This window comes from Daphnia magna, linkage group LG10 (assembly GCF_020631705.1).
Source record: "Daphnia magna isolate NIES linkage group LG10, ASM2063170v1.1, whole genome shotgun sequence".
In the NCBI taxonomy this organism is placed as follows: Eukaryota; Metazoa; Arthropoda; class Branchiopoda; order Diplostraca; family Daphniidae; genus Daphnia; species Daphnia magna.
This window is the reverse complement of record NC_059191.1, coordinates 7263231-7283840: the sequence shown is the minus strand read 5'-3', so window position 1 is coordinate 7283840 and position 20610 is coordinate 7263231. Positions and strand designations below refer to the sequence as shown.

General features: G+C 40.4%; 7 protein-coding genes across 7 annotated transcripts; 2 read left to right on the top strand and 5 right to left on the bottom strand.

Moving 5' to 3' along the window:
* Positions 1 to 886: 886 nt before the first annotated feature.
* LOC116934814 (putative protein TPRXL) lies at positions 887 to 2180 on the bottom strand. Its single transcript, XM_032942266.2, has 4 exons — positions 2025 to 2180; positions 1770 to 1913; positions 1552 to 1689; positions 887 to 1489 (listed from the first exon to the last, which is right to left on the bottom strand). The coding sequence occupies exons 1-4, from the start codon at positions 2028 to 2030 to the stop codon at positions 1025 to 1027; spliced, it is 753 nt and encodes a 250-aa protein (XP_032798157.2). The 5' UTR covers positions 2031 to 2180; the 3' UTR covers positions 887 to 1024.
* A 3389-nt stretch (positions 2181 to 5569) lies between these two features.
* Positions 5570 to 6427, top strand: LOC116932069 (proline-rich protein 3). The gene is made up of 2 exons (XM_032939789.2): positions 5570 to 5917; positions 5979 to 6427. Exons 1-2 carry the CDS (start codon positions 5705 to 5707, stop codon positions 6324 to 6326), a joined length of 561 nt encoding a protein of 186 aa, XP_032795680.2. The 5' UTR covers positions 5570 to 5704; the 3' UTR covers positions 6327 to 6427.
* Positions 6428 to 7318: 891 nt separating this feature from the next.
* Positions 7319 to 8073, top strand: LOC116932070. Its single transcript, XM_032939790.2, has 2 exons — positions 7319 to 7491; positions 7568 to 8073. Exons 1-2 carry the CDS (start codon positions 7363 to 7365, stop codon positions 7832 to 7834), a joined length of 396 nt encoding a protein of 131 aa, XP_032795681.2. The 5' UTR covers positions 7319 to 7362; the 3' UTR covers positions 7835 to 8073.
* Positions 8074 to 8106: 33 nt separating this feature from the next.
* Positions 8107 to 10658, bottom strand: LOC116932049 (methyl farnesoate epoxidase). Its single transcript, XM_032939763.2, is given in 10 exon segments — positions 8107 to 8754; positions 8823 to 8967; positions 9050 to 9100; positions 9102 to 9168; positions 9234 to 9342; positions 9402 to 9470; positions 9542 to 9665; positions 9722 to 10143; positions 10201 to 10443; positions 10501 to 10658. Coding segments are annotated over 10 exon segments (1509 nt in total). The 5' UTR covers positions 10583 to 10658; the 3' UTR covers positions 8107 to 8557.
* Positions 10659 to 11593: 935 nt separating this feature from the next.
* LOC116932047 (glucose dehydrogenase [FAD, quinone]-like) lies at positions 11594 to 15111 on the bottom strand. Its single transcript, XM_045180607.1, has 6 exons — positions 14879 to 15111; positions 13562 to 13797; positions 13151 to 13473; positions 12715 to 13094; positions 11934 to 12647; positions 11594 to 11866 (listed from the first exon to the last, which is right to left on the bottom strand). Exons 1-6 carry the CDS (start codon positions 15002 to 15004, stop codon positions 11750 to 11752), a joined length of 1896 nt encoding a protein of 631 aa, XP_045036542.1. The 5' UTR covers positions 15005 to 15111; the 3' UTR covers positions 11594 to 11749.
* A 260-nt stretch (positions 15112 to 15371) lies between these two features.
* LOC116932050 (methyl farnesoate epoxidase) lies at positions 15372 to 17684 on the bottom strand. Its single transcript, XM_032939764.2, has 9 exons — positions 17479 to 17684; positions 17128 to 17370; positions 16616 to 17037; positions 16394 to 16514; positions 16257 to 16325; positions 16079 to 16187; positions 15909 to 16026; positions 15684 to 15825; positions 15372 to 15619 (listed from the first exon to the last, which is right to left on the bottom strand). Exons 1-9 carry the CDS (start codon positions 17573 to 17575, stop codon positions 15435 to 15437), a joined length of 1506 nt encoding a protein of 501 aa, XP_032795655.1. The 5' UTR covers positions 17576 to 17684; the 3' UTR covers positions 15372 to 15434.
* A 653-nt stretch (positions 17685 to 18337) lies between these two features.
* On the bottom strand, positions 18338 to 19419 carry LOC116932067 (repetitive proline-rich cell wall protein). The gene is made up of 3 exons (XM_032939787.2): positions 19297 to 19419; positions 18988 to 19218; positions 18338 to 18905 (listed from the first exon to the last, which is right to left on the bottom strand). Exons 1-3 carry the CDS (start codon positions 19300 to 19302, stop codon positions 18525 to 18527), a joined length of 618 nt encoding a protein of 205 aa, XP_032795678.2. The 5' UTR covers positions 19303 to 19419; the 3' UTR covers positions 18338 to 18524.
* Between the last annotated feature and the right edge of the window lie 1191 nt (positions 19420 to 20610).

Sequence of the window (20610 nt, the reverse complement as noted above, 5' to 3'; positions counted from 1 at the left end):
TTCAGCCGAGTGTTCACAAATAACAACATTCACCATAACTAGAAACGCGGTTTAATTTTCATATTCTTAGCCGGGTTTACACGCCGGTACTACCAGTATCAACATCACTCAAACTTTAACGTACTGCTTGAACTATTTTCAACATTCAATCTAACAAGTTTTCCTCAGTAAAAACGAAAACTAGTTTGAATTGAATGGTCGTATTTCGTATAAGGCCCCTTCCCAACAACGATGAAGCTTAAACGTGACAATCCCATATAATTTGAGATTAAATGAAAACACTTTGTGTTAATTACGACGATCTTGTATTTGGTTTTTTAGCATATCGTGACAGAGCGGTTCAAATGGGGAAAGTAATCATTAAAACTTAAGACATTCGGGAGAATACAAGCATCATAACTAAGTTCTTCCCCAACCCGCGCTTACTTGCTCCTTCACTTGCTCCAACTGAGTTGATTCGAAAAGCTTCAAATTTTACTATTATCCCGTTTTTACTATTAACAAGGAAAATGACATCTTTTTAATCTTGATCAGTTTGTGTAACGTAAATGTAACCGCGATTACAGAAGCTCCAAATGACAAATAGGGTTGAGGCAAAAAGTAAACAGATTTCATTTCGTTGTGGCCGCCCAATCTGACGTAAATATCAAATGTGTCACGGTTGTCAAACTCTCTAGCTTTTGTAGAAAGTTTTCTTTGCATGTCTAGACTGATTACCATAATATTAATGTTCCCTCCTTTGGTATAAGGATTAATGACGATATTTATTGCATAATCTCTTTGCAAAATACAGCATTAATGAAAAACAGTATTTATACATTTTACAAGTTTTGAAAAAAATATTTGTGGTTGTTGTTTAAATCATTAGTTCTTTGGGCGAAGCCAATAAGGTACAACAGTCATTGGGGCTTCGTAGGAGTTAGGAGCCTTAGTTCTTTGGCCGCTAAGACTGTTAATTCTATTACCGTAGACTGGAGCAGTATAAACCGAGTCAAAATAGGAGGTAGACACGTATTCAGGCTCTCTATAAGCCGGAGCGGAGTAGGCTGGAGCAGAGAAGGATGGGGCAGAGTAGGAACGAGCTGAGTAATTTGGAGTAGAATAGGCTGGAGCAGAGTAGGCTGGAGCAGAGTAGGATGGAGCAGAGTAGGACGGAGCAGAGTAGGACGGAGAAGAGTAGGACGGAGAAGAGTAGGACGGAGCAGAGTAGGACGGAGAAGAGTAGGACGGAGCAGAGTAGGACGGAGTAGAGTAGGCCGGAGCAGAGTAGGGGAGCAGAGTAGGACGGAGTAGAGTAGGACGGAGCAGAGTAGGACGGAGCAGAGTAGGAAGCGGAGTAAGAAGGAGCAGAGGAAGCTGGAGCGGAGTAGGAGATAGTTGTGGATTCAGACTCCTCGTACTTAGCATATTGGATTTCACTTTCCGTTTGGGCATTGGCATCGTTGTTATCCTCAGATTTTTCTCCTTTATGGGCATCAGAGCTGGCAGTCTAATCACATTGCAATAGATATTAGAATACATAACACATTTGATCTTCATAATGAAACTCACGTCAGAAGACTTCTGCTCAGAAGACCCTATATTCTTGTCCGCTGGAGCGTCTGATTCGCTATCTTCACTTTTCTCCTTGGCATCTTCATCTTCTTCATCGTCTTCATCGTCATCGTCCTCCTCCTCATCAGCATTGGTCTAAATAATCATGAAATATTACAATTAAACAGCAAAACAAACAAGACGATGCGTTTAATATAAGATCTTAATGAACTCACGTCTTGTCTCTCTGATGCGAAATAAGTTGGCATTCCGTACGAAAATTCGGAAGAGGCCATCTCAGACGAAGATTGGTGAGAATAAGCCGGGGAATTTGAATAACCCGCTACAGCGACGGCTAGTAGAGCAGCAAAAATGATAACCTGATGGGGAAAATCACAAAAAATTAGTTTACTTCGGTACCACGAAAGTTTTTGAGGATTGTAAATCACAAATGAACAGCTGATTTGGAATGTATCAGTTCCATTATTTACCTTCATTTTGATTGAATAGTGAATTGGTTAAAGCAGTTGAACGACTGATGCCTCTAGTTCAGTTGCTAGCGATTTTATACCAAATCTAATCGGAGATTACAACGTGCTTTTTGTAATCGAATCGAGCGAAAGTAATCGCGTCGGGATGAATGGTAGAAGTACGAGTTTTATTACCACTATTCGTTGTAGAGTATAGTTATTTTGTCACACGCAAACACACGTAAACGTCGAATTATTTGCCGATGCTAGTTGAAGTATGTCAAATCAACCTGTTTTGGTAGGTCGCAACGGGCTCTCTACAGACGATCGTGTCCCGTATTGACACACGATTTCGTGAAGAAACATATCCTTGCCTCACGTCCAGATCAATGCTAAAACATTGTTCATGAATTAGAAAACAGTTTTAAACACACCCGTTTGCTAGTTGTTCCAATAATTCCTAATGAGTTTAGAGAGGAATTAATTTAGACGAAAAATTATTTGAATTTAAAACATTTGCGTCGAAAGGTAAAGCGTAATTTTCCTTGCTGTGTGATGAGCTCGTTACCACACCCACTCATCAAGTAGAGGGGGAAATGATTTGAAACTGTAGTCTCATGTTGACATTTTTACTTGACTACCAGTTGATTTCGTTGAAATGATACGTTAGCTTTGAAATTGATGATGGCTTATACATTCGTTCTTGTCCTATTTACATCGATTGATACGTCCTGCAAGCACGAAGCTTCTAGATGACATAAGATCCAGTATTGCTTCCGGTAGAACGTATTACTCTTCTCGAACATAACTCTCACCTAAGTCGTGAAACAGATGCTGTCGCTTATATAGGATTATTGAAGATAGAACCAACTGGTGCAGAGCTCTCTTTTGCTGTTTTGTAACAAGTTATTTTGACTTCATCAGTTATTAATATGACAAAATAAATTCACTGAACCGGATCAGATCGCCATGACAACGGACAAAAAAGCTGGAAATAATTGACATGCCATCAACAATCGTTCTATCGCGTCTAGCCAGCTGCACTATACAGGCAGATTATCAGAAGATAACACAAAACTAGTTAATTCCAGTTTCATACTTTTTCAGAACATTACGTTCCAATTATAACACACCTACGATCACTTAACAACATAAAAAAGATTCTTCACATTGGTTATATTTTGACGAATTCATGAAAAACCGATTACAAACTACATTTCACTAGCCGTTTTTATGCATAATTTTTTGTTTCAAGCCCTTAAAATCTTTGACCTTGTACTATCCCAGAACCGAGTTTTTATATTTCACTTTTGCAGTGCAAACAGGCTGTCGAAAACTACTTAATGCCATATATTCGAGACAGTAATTAGCATAAGCCGATACATTCTGGCAACAATAAGGGGATAGGAGAGATAAAAAAAAAAAAAAAAGGAATAACAAAAAAAAAAAAGCAAACTCAACCTTGGAAAACCGGTTTTAAGTAGGGGAAAGGAATTCAATTTTGCAGGACGCTTTAATTTATTCAAAGGTAAATTGAAAAGAATATATTGTTATTTATGCAAATTGAGCTATACGAAAGACAATTGAGGTTTGATGGGCTGCCAATTTTCAACCACGTTTACCTCTTCAATTTTTCACAGGGGAATGAATAATAATAATAAAACGAAGACATAAGTTGTTTAATACTCTAAACTTAATTACTGTCAGCGACTTTGGATCATTGTGCTCCCATTTTCAGTTCACTTTGCCAGGGGATATTGAACTAAATTGTTGTCTTACCAGTGCATGTGTTGGCCTAATTCATGCACCAGCAAGCCGTCATTTACATTAGACATGCACCTCACGTTTAACACAGTCACGTTCAAGCGATTGACGGTTCAAAAACAAGTGTCTGGTCAACTGCAACGTTCTTCAAGCTTTTGAAAGAAAATAACGGACAGTTGCGGTGCAACGCCCCTCTCGATTTCAACTGAATTACGTTGCATTTTTATTAGTTTTAGCAAAAGACCTTTTGCTTACCCATTCCTTTCTTTTAAATTTTTCCATTTGCCAACCTTTCTTTCTGAGAAGGTCACGGAATCCTAAACTCCACAGGTAGACCAGACAAGACAGGTAGACCACCTGTTGCAAAAGCGCCCCCCCCCCAAATCTATAAAAGTCATTGACGTACTTGCCACCGCCTAAATTGCTAGTTTTATTTTTATTTAACTGTCATATTAAATTAACATGGTACAAAGATAAATTAGTATTTAGGGTAGGTGATGGGTTTGTAAACCGGAATGGAAGGAGTACCGTAGGACGTACGATCGATTTGATTATTATCGTCATCGCTGCTTACGTTGGCATCATCTTCATTGTCTTGCTCAGATGTTGTGTCAGGCTGAAAAATGTACCAAAATAAAAATAAAAGTAGATGATATTTGGATTCTTTTAAATTAATAGCCAAAACAGACAGTTGTAGAGTATCCAGTTGCCGAGTAAGTCGCTTGGTATTGATTCGTTTCCGAAGAAGCGATTTCGGCGGATGCAGTTTCTTCGGAAGAAACGGGTGTCTTGATATAAGCCGCAGCTGTGACAGCGAAAAGAGCAGCAAAAATGATGAACTGTAAATTTTGAAAACCGTTAGCAACTAGGTTGTATCGAAAGATATCCAATAAGAAATGTGTGTTGCACTTGGAAATTATACAAATTCACAGTTTATACCTTCATGTTGAAAGAATAGTGGAGTTGGTTGAAGCAGCTGTAATACTGATGTTTTTTTTATTATTGTTCGACGATTTTATAGCACAATTTTATTCAGATAACAAACCCGTAGAAGGCCGTTTTTTTTTTATGTTTTTTTTTTTTTGGGGGGGGGGAGTAATTGGGTAACGGGGTTATTAGAATGAATGTAAAAGCACGTACTGTTCATTGATTCCCGATTTGAAGTAGACGATGAAAAGTACTTGGGGGTCATTTGGCCCATTTGTCTCGTAAAAACAACATTGTTTTACAATTTGTCCTTAACATAGTAGATGTAAGCCATATCTAAATAATTACATTCTTTCATATGTCTTACGCAGCCCGAGTTCCAAAGTGCATTCTGCAAAACTATTAAAGCCTTACAAAAAGATAAGCTTCAAGGTAACAAAAAAACTAATCACGTTGAGCTACAAAACTATATTCACGTGTCAGTAATCGCACCACTCCTTTTTGCCTTCAATTAATGACAAAACAATGTGGCGAAAGCCTCAATATACCTTTTTTTTTCTGAATCTATATTTTGCTTTTAACTGTCCATCAACGCGAGCACGAACGCAAAAGTTACCGACACAACATACATTTTTGATTTGACGCTGTGGGTGTCGGATCTCCCCCGAATATGCAACAAACGTACGTCACGATTCGTATTGAAACACATTCATGTTAAGGACAAGACGCGAGTTCTTGTTTCAAAAATAATCGCACTCCTACGTGAATGTAGCCCCACTTCCATTCGTTGGGATTTGTCCTTCTCTATAAACATTCACCATGTTAACCCCCCGTTCTCCAATAACTTTCGCTCAGATCTATCACGCAAGCAGCCCACGCCTCATCAACAGGGTAACAACGCGACAGCTTGTTATCTCAGGTTGAACTTTGCTATAAAGTCGTCTAAAAGCCGTTTTAAAACAATCATTCGTACGACAGCATCAGCCAGCTAACCATCCATCTGCTATACCATGGAAATCAAAAGCGCAGTGATAGTTTCGGTTCTGATGGCTGCGCTATTTGTTAACACGTCTGCAACTTACAGTCAGTCATCCCCTTATTCTGCAGTATCCTACTCGGAAGTGGATTCCGACGAACAGGAGTCACACGAAGCCACGTATCCGGCTAAGATTTCTTACGGTTCGACCAGCGCTACAGCCGCTTACTCGAATTCGGAAGAGAAGGTGAGTTTTATTCCACGTTACTTAAATCAATTTGAATTAAATCTTTCTGTTGCATTTCTAGTCAATTTACGGTAAGAACGACAAAGGCGATGAAAAGAAAAATGCCCATGTCGGAATCGAATATCCGACGTACAAAGAGGCGGAATACGTAACGACTTCGTATCCTGTTCACATCGACACGAATTCCGGGGATGACACACTTTCCTACACTACTGTTGCTTATTCTGCTCCCGTTTATAATGAGCCACAGCATGTGGCTGCTACCTACACTCCACCGGTTTACTCACCTCCTACCTACACCGCTCCTACGCTCGATGTTCCTGTCTATAGAACCCCCACAGTATTGCCGTACTGGATGCGGTCTGGATATGCAGAGAACTCTATTGGGAACGATGTTGCCGCCTACTAACTAGTAAACTGTTTGCTAGGTCGATGATGAAAACAAATGACTATTTATTAAATGTAGCAATTGAATATAATAAATAAATAAATCAACTATAGATACAGTTATTCAAGAGGTTTTCATTTACTATTAAGAATTTCGAAAATGATACATTCAAAGTTCTGCTTCTTGTGGGAACGATTTGTCCAGACAAGTTCAGACTCGTTCGCTATTTGCATACGAAAAATTAAAAAAATTCAATTATTTTTAGAACATCACGTCCAGCTAACTCATATAAAACACACTTTATTAAATATCCACACAGAGCGATCATTTTGACACTGAATTGATTTTCCATGGGCTGGTGTAAAAAAACTCATTCGTGGTTGGCTCGGTGAATCACCCACACGAAACAAGATTCAGAGGAATACGTTACTCTTTCGGGTCACGATTCAGATCACCATATGGACTCAAATGCTGTTCAAGAATTTCGTACCAATCTTGTTTTTAGATAGATGATAACACTTTTGTTCAGGTGTTAGTTGACCCAACCGAGAAAAGAAAGTTGCTATCTAAAAACATGAAAGCTAAATAGGAACAATACCAACTGAAGGCGCATTCAGTTGGTTTAGACTAGTTAAAAAGCGACGACATTTCGGGGGTTTTCTTTTTAGTTTTCCTTTTTTTTGTTGTTGTTGCATATGATATCGGCAAAATTGCAAGATGAAGAAATTCCCCTATTTCTCTTTTAAATTCTTGTTTTTAGTCGTTGATGTTAAGGACATGTCGTGATTTCATAGGATTTCGTAAACTCATCAAAACGCAGAACAATTTTATCGCACACCTATGACAATGATTCCTAGTTAGACTGCGTTTTTTTTTGCACCAGTTTCTCGCTCTACTTTAGCAACATGTAACACTTGCTCAATAACTTTCTCTGAAATTATTCATTTGTCAACTACTTTTCTTTACTGAAAATTCACTATAAAACGGGGCGAGTCAGTATCGAAAATGCATCAGTTGTTTAACTGTTACAGCCCGTATACTACCCCAGCTGGTCATCATGAAAGCAAACACCGTAATAATACTTTTAGTTCCAATTTTATTGGCTATCCATTTCGCTGAAGCGACAGCATCGTACGGTACATCAGCAGGTTACGTCCTAACTACGCACACGGAATCGGATGAATACGTAATTCTTGTTTAAATGCATGTGCCCTAACACTTGATTTAATTGAAACTCTGATTTTCTATTTTGGCATTGATAGCATGGCCGACTAGGTGATGACGACGATGATGAAAAGGACCGCGATGACGATGAAGATATCAAATATAAGAAACTGAACTCCGGCCACACGGGTGTCTCTCACGTTGCCCAGGTTTACACTGCTCCGGCCTACGTTGCTCCAGTTCATGCAGCTCCGGTCTACTCGGCTCCCCATGCAGTCCCTTCCAGTTACGGGGCTCCGGCTTACGAAGCTTCTTCTCATAACACTGAGGCCCCTTATTTGCCATACTGGTTGCGTTCAGGTTAAGAAAAAAAAAATGAAGAAACAAAATACCTTCCTATATTCCCCTCTTAGACTACGTCCATCTTATCCATGAAAATTCTATCTAATGCTAACTCAACAAACATCTAACAGAAATCTAAGCTTTAATTCATTATTGATCATCTCTTTCTATTGATTATTCAAGAGCATTCCAATCAGCTTTAAGCACAACTGAAATTTCTATCTCTAGTTTCTAGAACAATACACTAATTATCATTTTAAAATGTTGGAAAAATGTGTTTGTGAGAATTTGGAGCTTCGTGGTAGAATATATATATATATTACATGGCGGTAGCTCATGCTGTACGTTACAAGAAACAAAGAGGAATATAATTAGCATGTGTACTATATGTAGAGAAACTACTCTTGTTTTGCTTTTTCTCCCACGTGAATAATAGACAAATTTGTTCCGAGAATGAGTAATAAGCGGGCCGAAAAGAAAGAGTAATTAAAATCTTTATAGAAACAGGTTTTCGATGATTATAGCAACAGAGGGAAGTAAAAATAGAGGGGGAAAAAATTAAAGTTGGGAGTGTCAATGTTTCACCAGCATTTGTTTCCTGGTCGTATAGAGAAACCAGTTTAATTTGACAGCTTTATCATCATCTGCTGCCCTTGATCAAATTATTATTTTCGCTGGATGAATCAAATAAAATAGAATTTCACGTGGGATTCTTTGGATTCTGGTCGTGCGGGGGCCAAAACAGGTTAAAGAGCTTGTGTTATTGTTCGAGGTTTGGCAACGGCTTTAAATCCATCATAGGCAGATGTGAAACCTACTACGGGTTCCAGTGTCGGTAATGGTTGTCCTGGAACAGCGCTGAATTCAAACGTCTTCACCAACGATGACGTGAACAGAAAGTAACTATTTCTCGTCAACGGCTCTCCTAAACACATTCGCTTTCCTGCGTGGAAAAGTTTTGAAAATTCCTTAAATTCAAATGTTACCACGATTGAAAAAATGGAGACATACCGACGCCAAAGGGAATGTGGTTTTCATTCTTCACAATCTTCGTCATGTCAACATTCAAATGACGTTCTGGACGGAAGCAATGAGGATCTTTCCAAGTGCCAGCATCGTTAAGGACCGAATCAATGTTGATTGATAAAATGCTCCCCTTTTGTTGAAACAATTTCATCACATCATTTTTCTCATTTACCCTCTCTCTTTTGTTTTTGTTTCAACGTTATTGTACTTACTTTGGGTATGGTGTAGCCTAAAAGTTGCGTGTCTTTCATGGCGCGGTGAGGGAGCAGTCACCGGAGCAATGGTGTTCATTCGTTGAACTTCCATGAGGACAGCATCAGTATAAGGTAAACTGGGTATCAAAATAGATGTATACGTTTCGATTTATTTTAAAAACCCGATGGGCATTGATGATACCTAGATCGGAGACCCAAAGATGGCAGAGCAGTGCCACACACTTGATCCAGCTCCTCCTGCATTTTGCGTTGCACTTCCGGATAATGGATTAGATAGAGTAACGTAAATCCTAAGCATCACAAATTCGTCAGTTAAATAAAGATAATTTTCTTTATAGTTAAGACAGACCAATCGCGTTCGTTGTGGTCTCAGATCCACCGGTAATCAGATCTTGAACGGTGGCCACCAGTTGTTTATCTTAAGATTTTAACAAATGTATATACTCCACATTTAAAAAAAAATCTTTTTTTTAGATAACCCAAACTCACAGGTGAAAGTTGTAGAAGAATTCTTGACAGCTTGTTGCTTCACTTCGTCGAGGTAGGCGTCAATAAAATCACGAGGAATATCAGCTTCTACAGATCTGCTTCTTTCATGTTGCTCCACCGTCTCCTGCAACATTTCGAATTTAATTTCCAATCATTATACTAGAGTTAAATACGACTGACTTTAATAAATGTTTGTAGAGGCTCGAACATGTCCGATTCCACTCCAAAATAGCTTCTTAGACGAGGAAACATTTGCAATAGGAATACTGGAACGGGGACGTTAGCCCGGACGGGATTACCAACTCGAAAAAACAAGTCGATGTCTTCGAGCAAACGTTTGAATTTAGCATCGCTGCGCTGGAACCTCTCTCCTCCGACGATTGCCCACAAAATGTTGACAACCGAAACGACAAAGATGCCCTTAAAATCAACAATGTAATCTTCATTTGATTTCCCTTGGTTTCTGATCTCGTCAATCAGATCTCGGATCTCCTCCATCGTTTGATATTCGATGGAGCTCTTGCCGAAACCCATTTCTCTCAGCTGACGCATAGTGAACCGTCGCTGTTCACGCCAGAATTCCCCATCGGTGAATGCCACACCTGGAACACATTCTCAATTAGTAAAAACGTAATCGAGCTTCGAAAACATCGACAAACCTAATTTCTCGCCGAACGTTCTGGCGAGAATAACCGAGTTGGAGGGTCTGCCGTTCAAATCGTCGTTATGCAAGGCTTCTTTGACAGCTTGCGGACCGACTACAGAAATAAAAGGCTGATTGGGTCCCACGTAAAAACCAGCAACAGGTCCGTAAGTCTTTGCAAGTTTCTTCATCGTTCGGTACACCGGTTCACCATTGGACAAGAAAGGAAGGTAACCAAGGATGGGTACGCCTCTCGGTCCTGTTGTTGAATCAAAATTTATTTAAAAGCAACGCGAAAATGATTTAAAAATTTTACCAGGTGGGAAATTGCGTGGTCGCTTTGACGCCTTGATGATCAACAAGACCAAGACGGCGAGTGAAACGGCTTCGAACAACATTCTTGCTCAACTAGTATTTGGCGACAGACTCACGATTGCAGTAAGCTCATCGTTTAGTTTATATACTCATGGTTGGTAGTGCTAAATGATTACTATAGTGTGTGTCGTGTTGCTGGGTGCGAAATCTCGTGAAAGAGCGTGACCATGACTCGGCTTTCCCTCTTCTACGGTGCACCATCACTATCAAGATGGACAAAACGTGAAGACATACAGAACATTGCGGTTGTACGAGATCAACGCACGGACATGTTTAAAAAAATGCTGCCAAAGAGCAAAGGGGTTATCTGCATTGACAGCATTTGTGTGTGTGGTTCACTAGTTTGAACAATTCTTACGCCAATACGAATGTTTGACGTCACACTCAATTCAGCGGTCACAGGACTTGCTGTTCCAACGAAATGCCAAGAAAGAAAGCTAGTCCATTTATTAGCCATAACCTTTCAAATTGTATGTGCATTTATTTTCGTCATTCAAACGCCGAAAAATCGATGAAGGTTGAGATTGGGCCACTTACTGGAGGCAAAAGGTGAAGTCTTTCAACTTTGCAAACTGAAAAAAGTTGGCAAAGTTGCCTTGAGCTTTTTCAACTTGTGACCGATCGCCCCCAATTTCTCGTTTTGTTTACGCTGATTGATGCTGCAATCTGGATGTCGAGCCCTAACAGGATGTTTAACTATCAGTTTCTACATGTGAGCGGGAAAAATGATATCCAATATGCTCATTACAAGGGACTCTAAAACGTGTATAGCTACTGGATCCAATTGATGACGTCCTCAACAGCCTTGATGTGTCGACGACCTTGTATCATGCGAAAAACCTTGTAACATCCACGATACGATCCAGTTCATTAGCTATCGAATTATTTGATTAAGTTGGATTGGATTTGCAAACGTCAACAGCCTTGACCACTAGTTCAGTTTGCAGACCTATAGTAATTTGAAACACTGATTGAAGAGTTCTTAACACTTGGACAGTTCACGAAGTAAAAAACCTTTCGAAGGCTAAAACGAATAGATTCAAGTTTTTGTTTTATTTCTGAGCATGAACATTTTCATAAAAGAGGGATCATAAAAACAGCAGGATCAAAGATAATGCAGAAACAATAGATAAATTCATGAACATTACAGCCAACATCTTGAGAATGGTTTCGTGAGTTGAATTCATGTTCTACATTTCTTCACGATCAACATCTATTGCATTCGAATTGCGGAGTAATTCTTCGTCTGTCTTGCGTCTCAGCCATTTCGCTTTAATCATGTCCGAAGCTTTCTCGCCAATCATGATCTGTGTAAAACAAAACAAAATTATTCTTAATTCATTAGCATTAATGCAGGTATGATTGCGGAATTACCGCTGGCACGTTCGTGTTGCCTGATACGACGTTAGGCATGATGGAGCAATCAACAACCCGCAGACCTTTTATTCCGTGGACTCTCAACTGCGGATCGACGACAGCCGTTGCATCCGTCGAAGGGCCCATTTTACACGTGCCAGTCATATGGTAAATGGCAGATGAATAGTGACGGATGAAACAGCCCCAATAAGCATCCGTCCATGGAGTGTGAGACTCACATCCCGGGAAGATTTTATCGTAAAATTTCGTGCCCAACAATTGGAATGCTTCCGTTTTACCCAGAGCTAAAGCGATTTTCGTTCCTTCGATAAGAACATCAAGGTCCTCATTGTTGCTGAAGTATTTAGGATCGATGACAGGAACAGCGTACGGATCGTTAGAGGCCAGTCGGATGGTTCCCCGTGATTTAGGACGAAGTAAAGTGGGGATCAATTGCCACATGTCTGTGTTTATAATGGGTTTGTAATAATTATCCCAAACGTTATCCTTCATGTTGGTATTGTAGCGGAAAAACAGGCCACTTTCAGAAGCTGGCGTGGCGGACACAAAGTGATATTGAATATCAGGCCAGTCTCCCGGTGGTGCATATTTGGTTTTAACCCAGGCCACACCCTCGGTCCCACCCAACGATGCTAGAGGACCCGTTCCATGCATAGTATAATTTAGTAACGAGGATAGGCTGTAATAACGAGCTTCCACTACACCAAAAGGCTGGAACGAAAAAGAATTTCCAGTGCAAAGAAATAATCGGAAAATGTTGATGGTTAACTACTTATACCTTGTTAATTGTGAAAACCATTCCTCCAAGGGCGATGTGATCTTGCAGGTTATCACCCACCGGTAGGTCTGCCATCAGAGGAATGCCCAGTGAATTAAGATGATCTTTGGGGCCGATTCCGCTCAACATTAACAATTGAGGACTGTTGACCGTTCCCGCTGAAACGATGATTTCTTTATTGGCCCTGACTTCGTAAATTTGTCCTCCTTTCTCGAATCGAACAGCTGTAGCTTGTTTCGTTGATGAATCGATGATAATCTTATGAACCAAAGAGCGCATCGATATGTAAAGATTGTGACGCTTACGAATAGGCCTCAGAAACGCTTTGGCTGTTGAACATCGCGTTCCTCTCCGACCCGTGGCCTGAGCCACCATGAAACCTTCAACAGCAAAAACTTGATCATCAATTCAATGGCTTCCGTTTCGATAATTGCACCTGTCTGTTGGGCTGCGTTGCAGTCCACGTTTTCGTAGCCCATTTCTACTCCAGCTTGAATGAAAGCAGCGAGCAAAGGTGTTTTGTACGTCGGTTCCTCTACAGTTAAATAGCCACCTGTTCCATGATATTCCTTGTTAGCTGCAATATATGGGTTCCTGTTATCTTCAGATTTGATGAAATAAGGAAGGACGTCTTTATAGGACCACCCTGGATTGCCATCAGCTTCCCATTGGTCGTAGTCTTGTTTGTTTCCTCTGGCGTACACCATGTAATTAAGGACAGAAGTGCCCCCCAAAACTTTTCCACGGGGCCATATGCACCTAAAACGAACAGCACGTTTGAAATGTTGTTCATTTGGCAAATCCAATGAAACCGATGGAGTTAGCGAGTTTTAGATTTTCAACGGACCTGTTGTCTTTAAATGCGAGACACGATCCTGTTTGTGGCACTGTCTTGTAACTCCAATCAATATTGGTCCGTTGGAGATGATGGACTACACCTGGAATGTCTGAGATAATTGTTTCGTCCCCACCTGCTTCCAGTAACAAGACTTTCGAATCGGACATCTCAGTTAGCCGGTTGGCCACAACCGATCCAGACGATCCAGCACCGATGACGATGAAATCGTAAGCATTTAGAAATGTCTGTTGAAAGAACGTAACGCCGACTTCAGTCAGCTATGTTTCTAAAATGCAAACTTTATACTGCCTCTAGGCTCTGCTGTGCTTAGCGTGCCGTGCCATCAATAAGGAGAGGTTAAGAGACAGGTTTTTTCACGACATACGAACAAAAAAGGCATCCTTTCAAAAGCTCTTCTCGGCTGACTGAGATTGTAGCTAACAAGGAAATGACATAAAACATGTTTAGCAGGTAGAAGCAGGCTTTCGCATAAGACCGATAGTTAAGTCCTATTAATCGCATTAACCTGATGGCCATTCCGGGAGGCAAAGGTAACAATCAAAATTAGCCTTCCGCAATTCGAGCACGTCAAATAATAAACGTTTGCACGAGTGAATCAAAACTGCTTTTTAGAGCCGAATCGCAAAAATGCTCTCTAAGAAATATGTCGGGAAAAAATTCCGAGATTACATTTCGGTACATTTTTATCGATATACTTGTCGGTTTTTCACTGATTTTACCGCTACAACATATAAGATTTTCAATTCTATGAATCATATCACCCTACACATGTCTCACAATGTACTGCATTCTATAATGCTCATAAATCAGTCAATGTGGCACAGTGGTAAAATATCAGACTACTGTCCTAAAAACGTATGGAACTATGGTTCGTATCCCCCAAATGCCACCGGCTCAAAAACAAACGAAGGCATTAAAAAAATTATTAGAAATAAAAATTTTTAACTTAATGTTAGTCAATAACAATTAAAATAATGTCTTAAACGTTAATAATATTACAAAGTACTGCATGATGATGAAGGACGTCTGCACACATTTAGACAGACAGACCTTGAAAATACAAGAATACAGTAGGGGTAAAGGGTGAAACCAGACGTCTGGACCTTGAGAACGAAGGGGGTGGATACGCCCCCAAAATTTTGGGAAAATAACGGTAAATCGAAAATAGTATTCGGATTAGCACTGTTTTCCACGATTTAAATTGTCGGTAAAAAAAAAATGCCGACAAAAAGTCTGGACGTTCTCGGTAAAAATCCCGACATATTTCTTAGAGAGTGGCTAAAGAACTGAAGGATCACACCTTACCGTCGTGTCGCTAACGCGGCCTTCGGGATTGTTGAACTCGAACGAACTGTAGAACAAATAGTAGAGGACAAAGGCAGGAAAAGAGGCCCACACGCTCAAATTACCGACAATTTGCGAAAGCGGCATATTGATGATTTGGCCTTCCTCGTTATATTACTGTGCAAATTGTTTCACCAAGAACTCTGGCACTTGTGGCACTTGGCCCGGTCTTTTGGACACTGCGTTGTTTGTATTTTTAGTACGGCTTGGCTAGCCATCATATTTAATGAAAATAACCAGTTTTTGGTTCTCCATCCCGTAGCCTAACCCTTCGGGCTCTAGTGTTGAATCCGATTGAACCTGATTCTTTCTAAGCGGCTACGTAAAGATACAGAGAAGTCTTGCAACCACTTCACAGCTAACGTCTTTATAGACAATCGAAACGATCTCGACAACGCGAATACGTTAAAAATATAGACCCTCTCTTATATACCGCAGTAATGTCGAGGCTCAATTGATTTTAGTTTGCATTTATAGACGTCATGAAAGTAATCGTTATTACAAATACACCGGGCAATTAGTGATCACGCGGAATAGCAACAGCTCTAAATGGTTTGGGACCGAGAACAATTCCGATGATTGGTTCCAACGTAGGCAGCGGTTCGCCTGGAACAGGTTTGAATTCGAATTTTTTCACAAGACACGCCATGAATAGAAAGACTGTATTCCGTGCCAACGCCTCGCCCAAACACATTCGCTTTCCTATAACAGTAAACTATCAGATAGGCACAGTATTTTACAGACGCTAAAATTGAGATGGATTTACCTGTACCGAAAGGTGTATACGACTCGTTTTGAATCAGGTTCCCTTCTTGATCTAAATGACGTTCAGGGCGGAAGTTTTCTGGATCTCCCCAAATGCTGATATCTTTCATCAACGAGTTGAGACTGATAGCAATGATGCTTCCCTTATCGTAGGATAATGTTTTGTTCATGAAATTTCAGTTTGATTGTGATATATTGCCCAAAGTCCAGTCTAAGTTGATCTCACCTGGGGAATTGTGAAACCTTGAAGGTGCGTTTCCCTCAAGGCGCAATGAGGGACAGCTAACGGAGCGACGCTAGATAGTCTTATGACCTCCATCAAAACAGCTTCTGTGTACGGCAACCTAAGCAGTCGGCGATAAATAATGGAGTCTCAGAACACCAAAACATGTTTACCTTGACCGGTGAGACAATGACGGAAGGGAATCCCCGCAAATTTGGTTGATTTCCTCCCACAATTTCTGCTGAATTTCTGGGTAGTGAATCAAGTAAAGAATCCCGAATCCTAAACGAGTTGTTCTTGGTTTAGAAATCAAATTTTTATCGTGTCTTATTAGCGTCATAGCCAACAAACCAATGGAACTTGAAGAGGTGTCGGATCCTGCCCCAAACAGATCCTGGATTATAGCGATGAGCTGCTTCTCTGCCGGCGAAAGAACAACGCTATTTTTACATGGTTGTCAACCAATGAGTGAGAGAGCTGAGATTTACTGCTGAAAGTCGTGGAAGAATTCTTTTCTAACTCGGCCCTTATTTGGTCTAAATAGACATCAATGAAATCGCGAGCGGGATCTCCTTTGAATCTTGTGTAAAGATGTTGTTGTATGGTTTCCTGTTTTCATTGACACAGAGAGCAACATAAATTAGTCCAGTTCAATTTCAGCCATGCGGCCTGTAAATGAAAAATCCGAATTGAAATCAAAATATCTATACCTTGATGAATTTCTGCAGAGGAACGAATAATTGCGTACTGATACCAAGTAGCCTTGGTAGAGACGGAAATGAACGAAGTATAAAAGCAGGAATAGGAAAACTGATTTTCAGGGCGTTTCCGCCGTGGAGGAATTGTTCCACGTTGATCGACAGTTTTTTAAACATTTCATCGTCACGACGGAATCTTTTTCCTCCAAGGAATGTCCACAGAATATTAATGACCGATACTACAAACATGCCTTTGAAATCAACAATATGGTCAGGATTAGCATTTGAGGTTGCAGTGATGTCCGCTATCAAATCGTTGATTTCATTCATCATCTGCTTTTCGATCAATGTCTTTCCCATGCAGAATTCACGCAAATGACGGAGCACAAATCTCCTCTGTTCCTGCCACGAATCGCCATCAACAAACAGTAAACCTGCATTTCATAATATAATCATTTAAAAAGCTAAACATGGTTTCAGTGTTTTCAATGAAAAATGATTCATTCTTTTTCCCCCGCAATCACCTAGCCTCTTTCCAAAAGTTCTGCTCATTAAGATTGCACCACAAGGTCTACCGTCGAGATCATCATTGTGCAGTGCTTCCTTGACAGCTTTCGGTCCAGCGACGCAAATAAAAGGCTGAGTTGGCCCCACGTAAAAACCGGTGACTGGGCCATATTTTTTCGTCAGATTTAAAATGAGTTTAAAGAGGGGTCCTTTTTTTGCCAACAGAGGGGCATACCCTAAAAGAGGCACTCCTCTAGGGCCTGATTTGGCAAACGAATTCAAGAAAGAAAGATTACGCAACTCTTTATTTGTGCATTTCGAATTTAGAAATGCGAAAACGTTTGTAAATTCTAATCAATGTCACTCACCTGGAGGGAAATTGGGAGGCCTCACCCAAAGTTTATACATCACCACATTAATCAGCACATAAATCAGTGTACAAAAGACGATTAGCAAAATAGCCATTTGAAGATAGCTTTTTACCGGTTGAGGAAGCACCAAGAAAAAACTCACTTCCTTCTTAAAGAAACGTCTTCTTGTAACTGCGACCTTCTAGTTCTTTTTCTTTCCCAATGGTTTTTGCAACAATCCCCCTATGTGCGTAGTCGTTTACATTGCGTAGGTGATAACGTTTACGCTTGACGAGGCACAGTTGTATCAGCACCAGTCCACTACTACAAAAGCGAATCGCGATGCAATGACGTACAAGATCTCGACTTGACATTGTTATTAAGCAATTGACTGAAACCGCACTGTTTTTTGCATATTGTCAGGCAAGAGCAGCGCGTATAGTAAAGCTACAATAAAATGGTTAATTCTAGTTTGGTTGGCATTCATCACATACGCGAAAGTATCGAGTGACACAAGTTAAAGAGGCCGCCGTTTCAACGTCCTGGTTGTGTCAGTCTAGGGGAAAGTTTAAATCACGATAAATAGCTTTACATTCTCATTCTAAAGCTAAGGCCGTAGTTTGCTTTCCCGTCTTTGTTAAAAGTTTAAGGGATATTTCGTTACTAACCCAGACCAGATTATTTTGCATTCAACCCCATTAGTCCCCTCTGTGTTTCCATTTCTGTCCGTCACGACTCACGAGTTTCTCACGGTTCTGTTACTATAGCAACCAAAAGTGTGGCTCCAAGTGAAAGGAATTGTTCCTTTATTATTCTACTCATTAATTTGTTTTAACAGCTAAAATGCCTCCAATTGAATTTAGGGAAGAACACATAGTTTTGCTTAGTGATTATTGTATTTCTATTTTGCAGGTTGCATAAATCTTGCTGTAATTTCAGTAGATAAATCCATAGTCTTTAATAAATAAAAAGTTTTTTTTTTTTTTAATACTTCAAGGAATTACTGCGTAGTAATTTAGGATAGGAAAGAGTTTGATAAGCCGGGGGATAGCGGTGGCTTGAGTTTAGTAAACGGCGGCTGGAACGTTGTAGGCCGGTGCGGTGTAAACTGGAGCTGCTGGGGCTTCGTAGGTCGGTGCAGAGTAAACTGGAGCTGCTGGGGCCTCGTAGGACGGTGCAGAGTAAACTGGAGCTGCTGGGGCCTCGTAGGCCGGTGCAGAGTAAACCGGAGCTGCTGGGGCCTCATAGACCGGAGCCGAGTAAACTGGAGCTACGTACTCAGGAGCAACATAAGAAGCAGTTGTGTATTCAGGCTCCTTGTAAGAAGGAGCAGCGTAGGCCTCAGTTGTGTAACTAGGCTTGGAATATTCCGTTTCTTTCTTGGATTCAACATCAGCATCTTCGTTATCATCATCATCTTCATCTTCATCACTGGACTCGGAAGTCTGAGGAACATTCGATAACAAGATATAGTACACGTTAAACTTGTTGCATTTTTCGAAAGCAATTTGTCTGTTTTAGACTCACGTATTTCTCGGTTTTGCTGTAAGCGGGTGCGGAGTATTCCGGTGCGGAGTATTCCGGTGCAGAGTAGGAAGGTGCGGAGTATTCCGGTGCAGAGTAGGAAGGTGCGGAGTAAGTGGATGTGGAGTACACCTGTTCGACATAACCGGCTGAGGGTGAAGCAGGAGCGGAATAAGCCGGGACGTTATTGTAGTTTGCGGCAGCAACGACGAACACAGCGGCGAGGATAAGGAACTTTTCGTAGTAAATTTCAATTAGTACATGATCATATTTTTAACATTTAATGCGTTGAAAGAAGTTGTCATTGCTTACCTTCATGTTGGAATTGTAGTGAGCTGATTGAAGCAGTTGTTGAACTGTGTATTCAAAAGCCAGTCGGACTCCGTATTTATACAAAATTTTGGATAACCATTTTGAAAGAGGGCGGTGCGTTCTATGACAGATCGATTAAGCGAAAGTACGATACGCAAAAATAGGTTACCTAGAATGGATATTTTGGAAAATACGTGGATGTAGATTATTGCACTCTATTAGAGACTTGATATGTTTGGCCATGAAAAACATTAATTCATTGACATTAACCAAGTTGGCAGGGCGTCAATGAATTATCTTGTTACGTCATTTTAATGACTATTTTAAAAGTATCGCTTGCACCAGCTTTTCGGCTCTTTGCTTACTTCGCACTTTCACTGTGCGAAACTCTTTGGCTGATGCATTGAATACCGGTATACTGCAAACCTGAACTGTTACGATTGAGACATAACTAAGCCAGTGATCTGTCTGATACTCTAAATTTTAATCAATTTCAATCTAATGTCAAAACAGCATGGCAAGAGATGCAAGTATTGACATGGTTAATTGAAAACAAGTGTTGGAGCCATGGTCTCCTCACGCCATCCTCGCCCACTATGAGCTCGACAGAATCATGGAATATGGCTCCATCTTCATCACAATCAAGGTGAAGATTAATCTACTGCAATCTGGCTAGGAATAGGTTTCATATGATCGAAACTCCCGTGCCACTATGGCCCCAACATCCCGAGGAGATGTTGTGGCAATCGGAGATGCTTGAACGAGACTCGAACTCGTAACCATTTGCTTGTAAACTCAGTACTGTTTCCACATAGCTATGCGAGTTACACTAAAACTCGTTCCATGAAGACATTTCAATATAAAAAAGAAAAGAATAAAACTTAAGGTGTAAAGGTAAACTTAAATATCACCCGTTAAAGATGGGCCTTGGATTTATAGGATTGAGGAAGAACATGGTCGCAGACGGTGGTGCATTTTAATAAAATCCATGGAGATATGGTATGTATTAAATACATTAATCAATTCAAACCTGTTAGCCCTTACCGGATTTGATTGTGCCCTTTTACTTTGATATACTTTCACATTACGCAATAAAAAAAAAAAAAAAAAAGAAAGGGTCCCCAAAATAGGGGGTTTACCCGAAATCTCCGTTTGCGATCTGGCAGCCTGCCAAGATCTTCTTTGATCACGATAAAATTATCGTGATATAAATCCCGCATTAATATACCCGGTCATAGAGAAAGAACAGCAGCTCTTTGCAGTTCGTTCGTTCGTGAATCACCAGATGGTACGAACGTAGCGAAGCGAATTTAT

Bases quoted from the DNA above. Each gene is read 5' to 3' on its own strand.
- LOC116932070 (XM_032939790.2), top strand. From the start codon at position 7,363: ATGAAAGCAAACACCGTAATAATACTTTTAGTTCCAATTTTATTGGCT. The intron at 7,492-7,567 runs GTAATTCTTGTT...TGGCATTGATAG, and splicing joins ACACGGAATCGGATGAATAC to CATGGCCGACTAGGTGATGA.
- LOC116934814 (XM_032942266.2), bottom strand. The intron at 1,690-1,769 runs GTGAGTTCATTA...ATGATTATTTAG, and splicing joins TCGCATCAGAGAGACAAGAC to ACCAATGCTGATGAGGAGGA. The intron at 1,490-1,551 runs GTGAGTTTCATT...CAATGTGATTAG, and splicing joins CTGAGCAGAAGTCTTCTGAC to ACTGCCAGCTCTGATGCCCA.
- LOC116932067 (XM_032939787.2), bottom strand. The intron at 18,906-18,987 runs GTGAGTCTAAAA...AATGTTCCTCAG, and splicing joins ACAGCAAAACCGAGAAATAC to ACTTCCGAGTCCAGTGATGA.
- LOC116932047 (XM_045180607.1), bottom strand. From the start codon at position 15,004: ATGCCGCTTTCGCAAATTGTCGGTAATTTGAGCGTGTGGGCCTCTTTT. The intron at 13,798-14,878 runs GTAAGGTGTGAT...TTCTTTCAACAG, and splicing joins GCCGCGTTAGCGACACGACG to ACATTTCTAAATGCTTACGA. The intron at 13,095-13,150 runs GTGCAATTATCG...TTGCTGTTGAAG, and splicing joins CAACGCAGCCCAACAGACAG to GTTTCATGGTGGCTCAGGCC.
- LOC116932050 (XM_032939764.2), bottom strand. From the start codon at position 17,575: ATGGCTATTTTGCTAATCGTCTTTTGTACACTGATTTATGTGCTGATT. The intron at 17,371-17,478 runs GTGAGTGACATT...TTGCCAAATCAG, and splicing joins GCCTCCCAATTTCCCTCCAG to GCCCTAGAGGAGTGCCTCTT. The intron at 15,620-15,683 runs GTAAATCCATCT...TTACTGTTATAG, and splicing joins GTATACACCTTTCGGTACAG to GAAAGCGAATGTGTTTGGGC.
- LOC116932069 (XM_032939789.2), top strand. From the start codon at position 5,705: ATGGAAATCAAAAGCGCAGTGATAGTTTCGGTTCTGATGGCTGCGCTA. The intron at 5,918-5,978 runs GTGAGTTTTATT...TTGCATTTCTAG, and splicing joins ACTCGAATTCGGAAGAGAAG to TCAATTTACGGTAAGAACGA.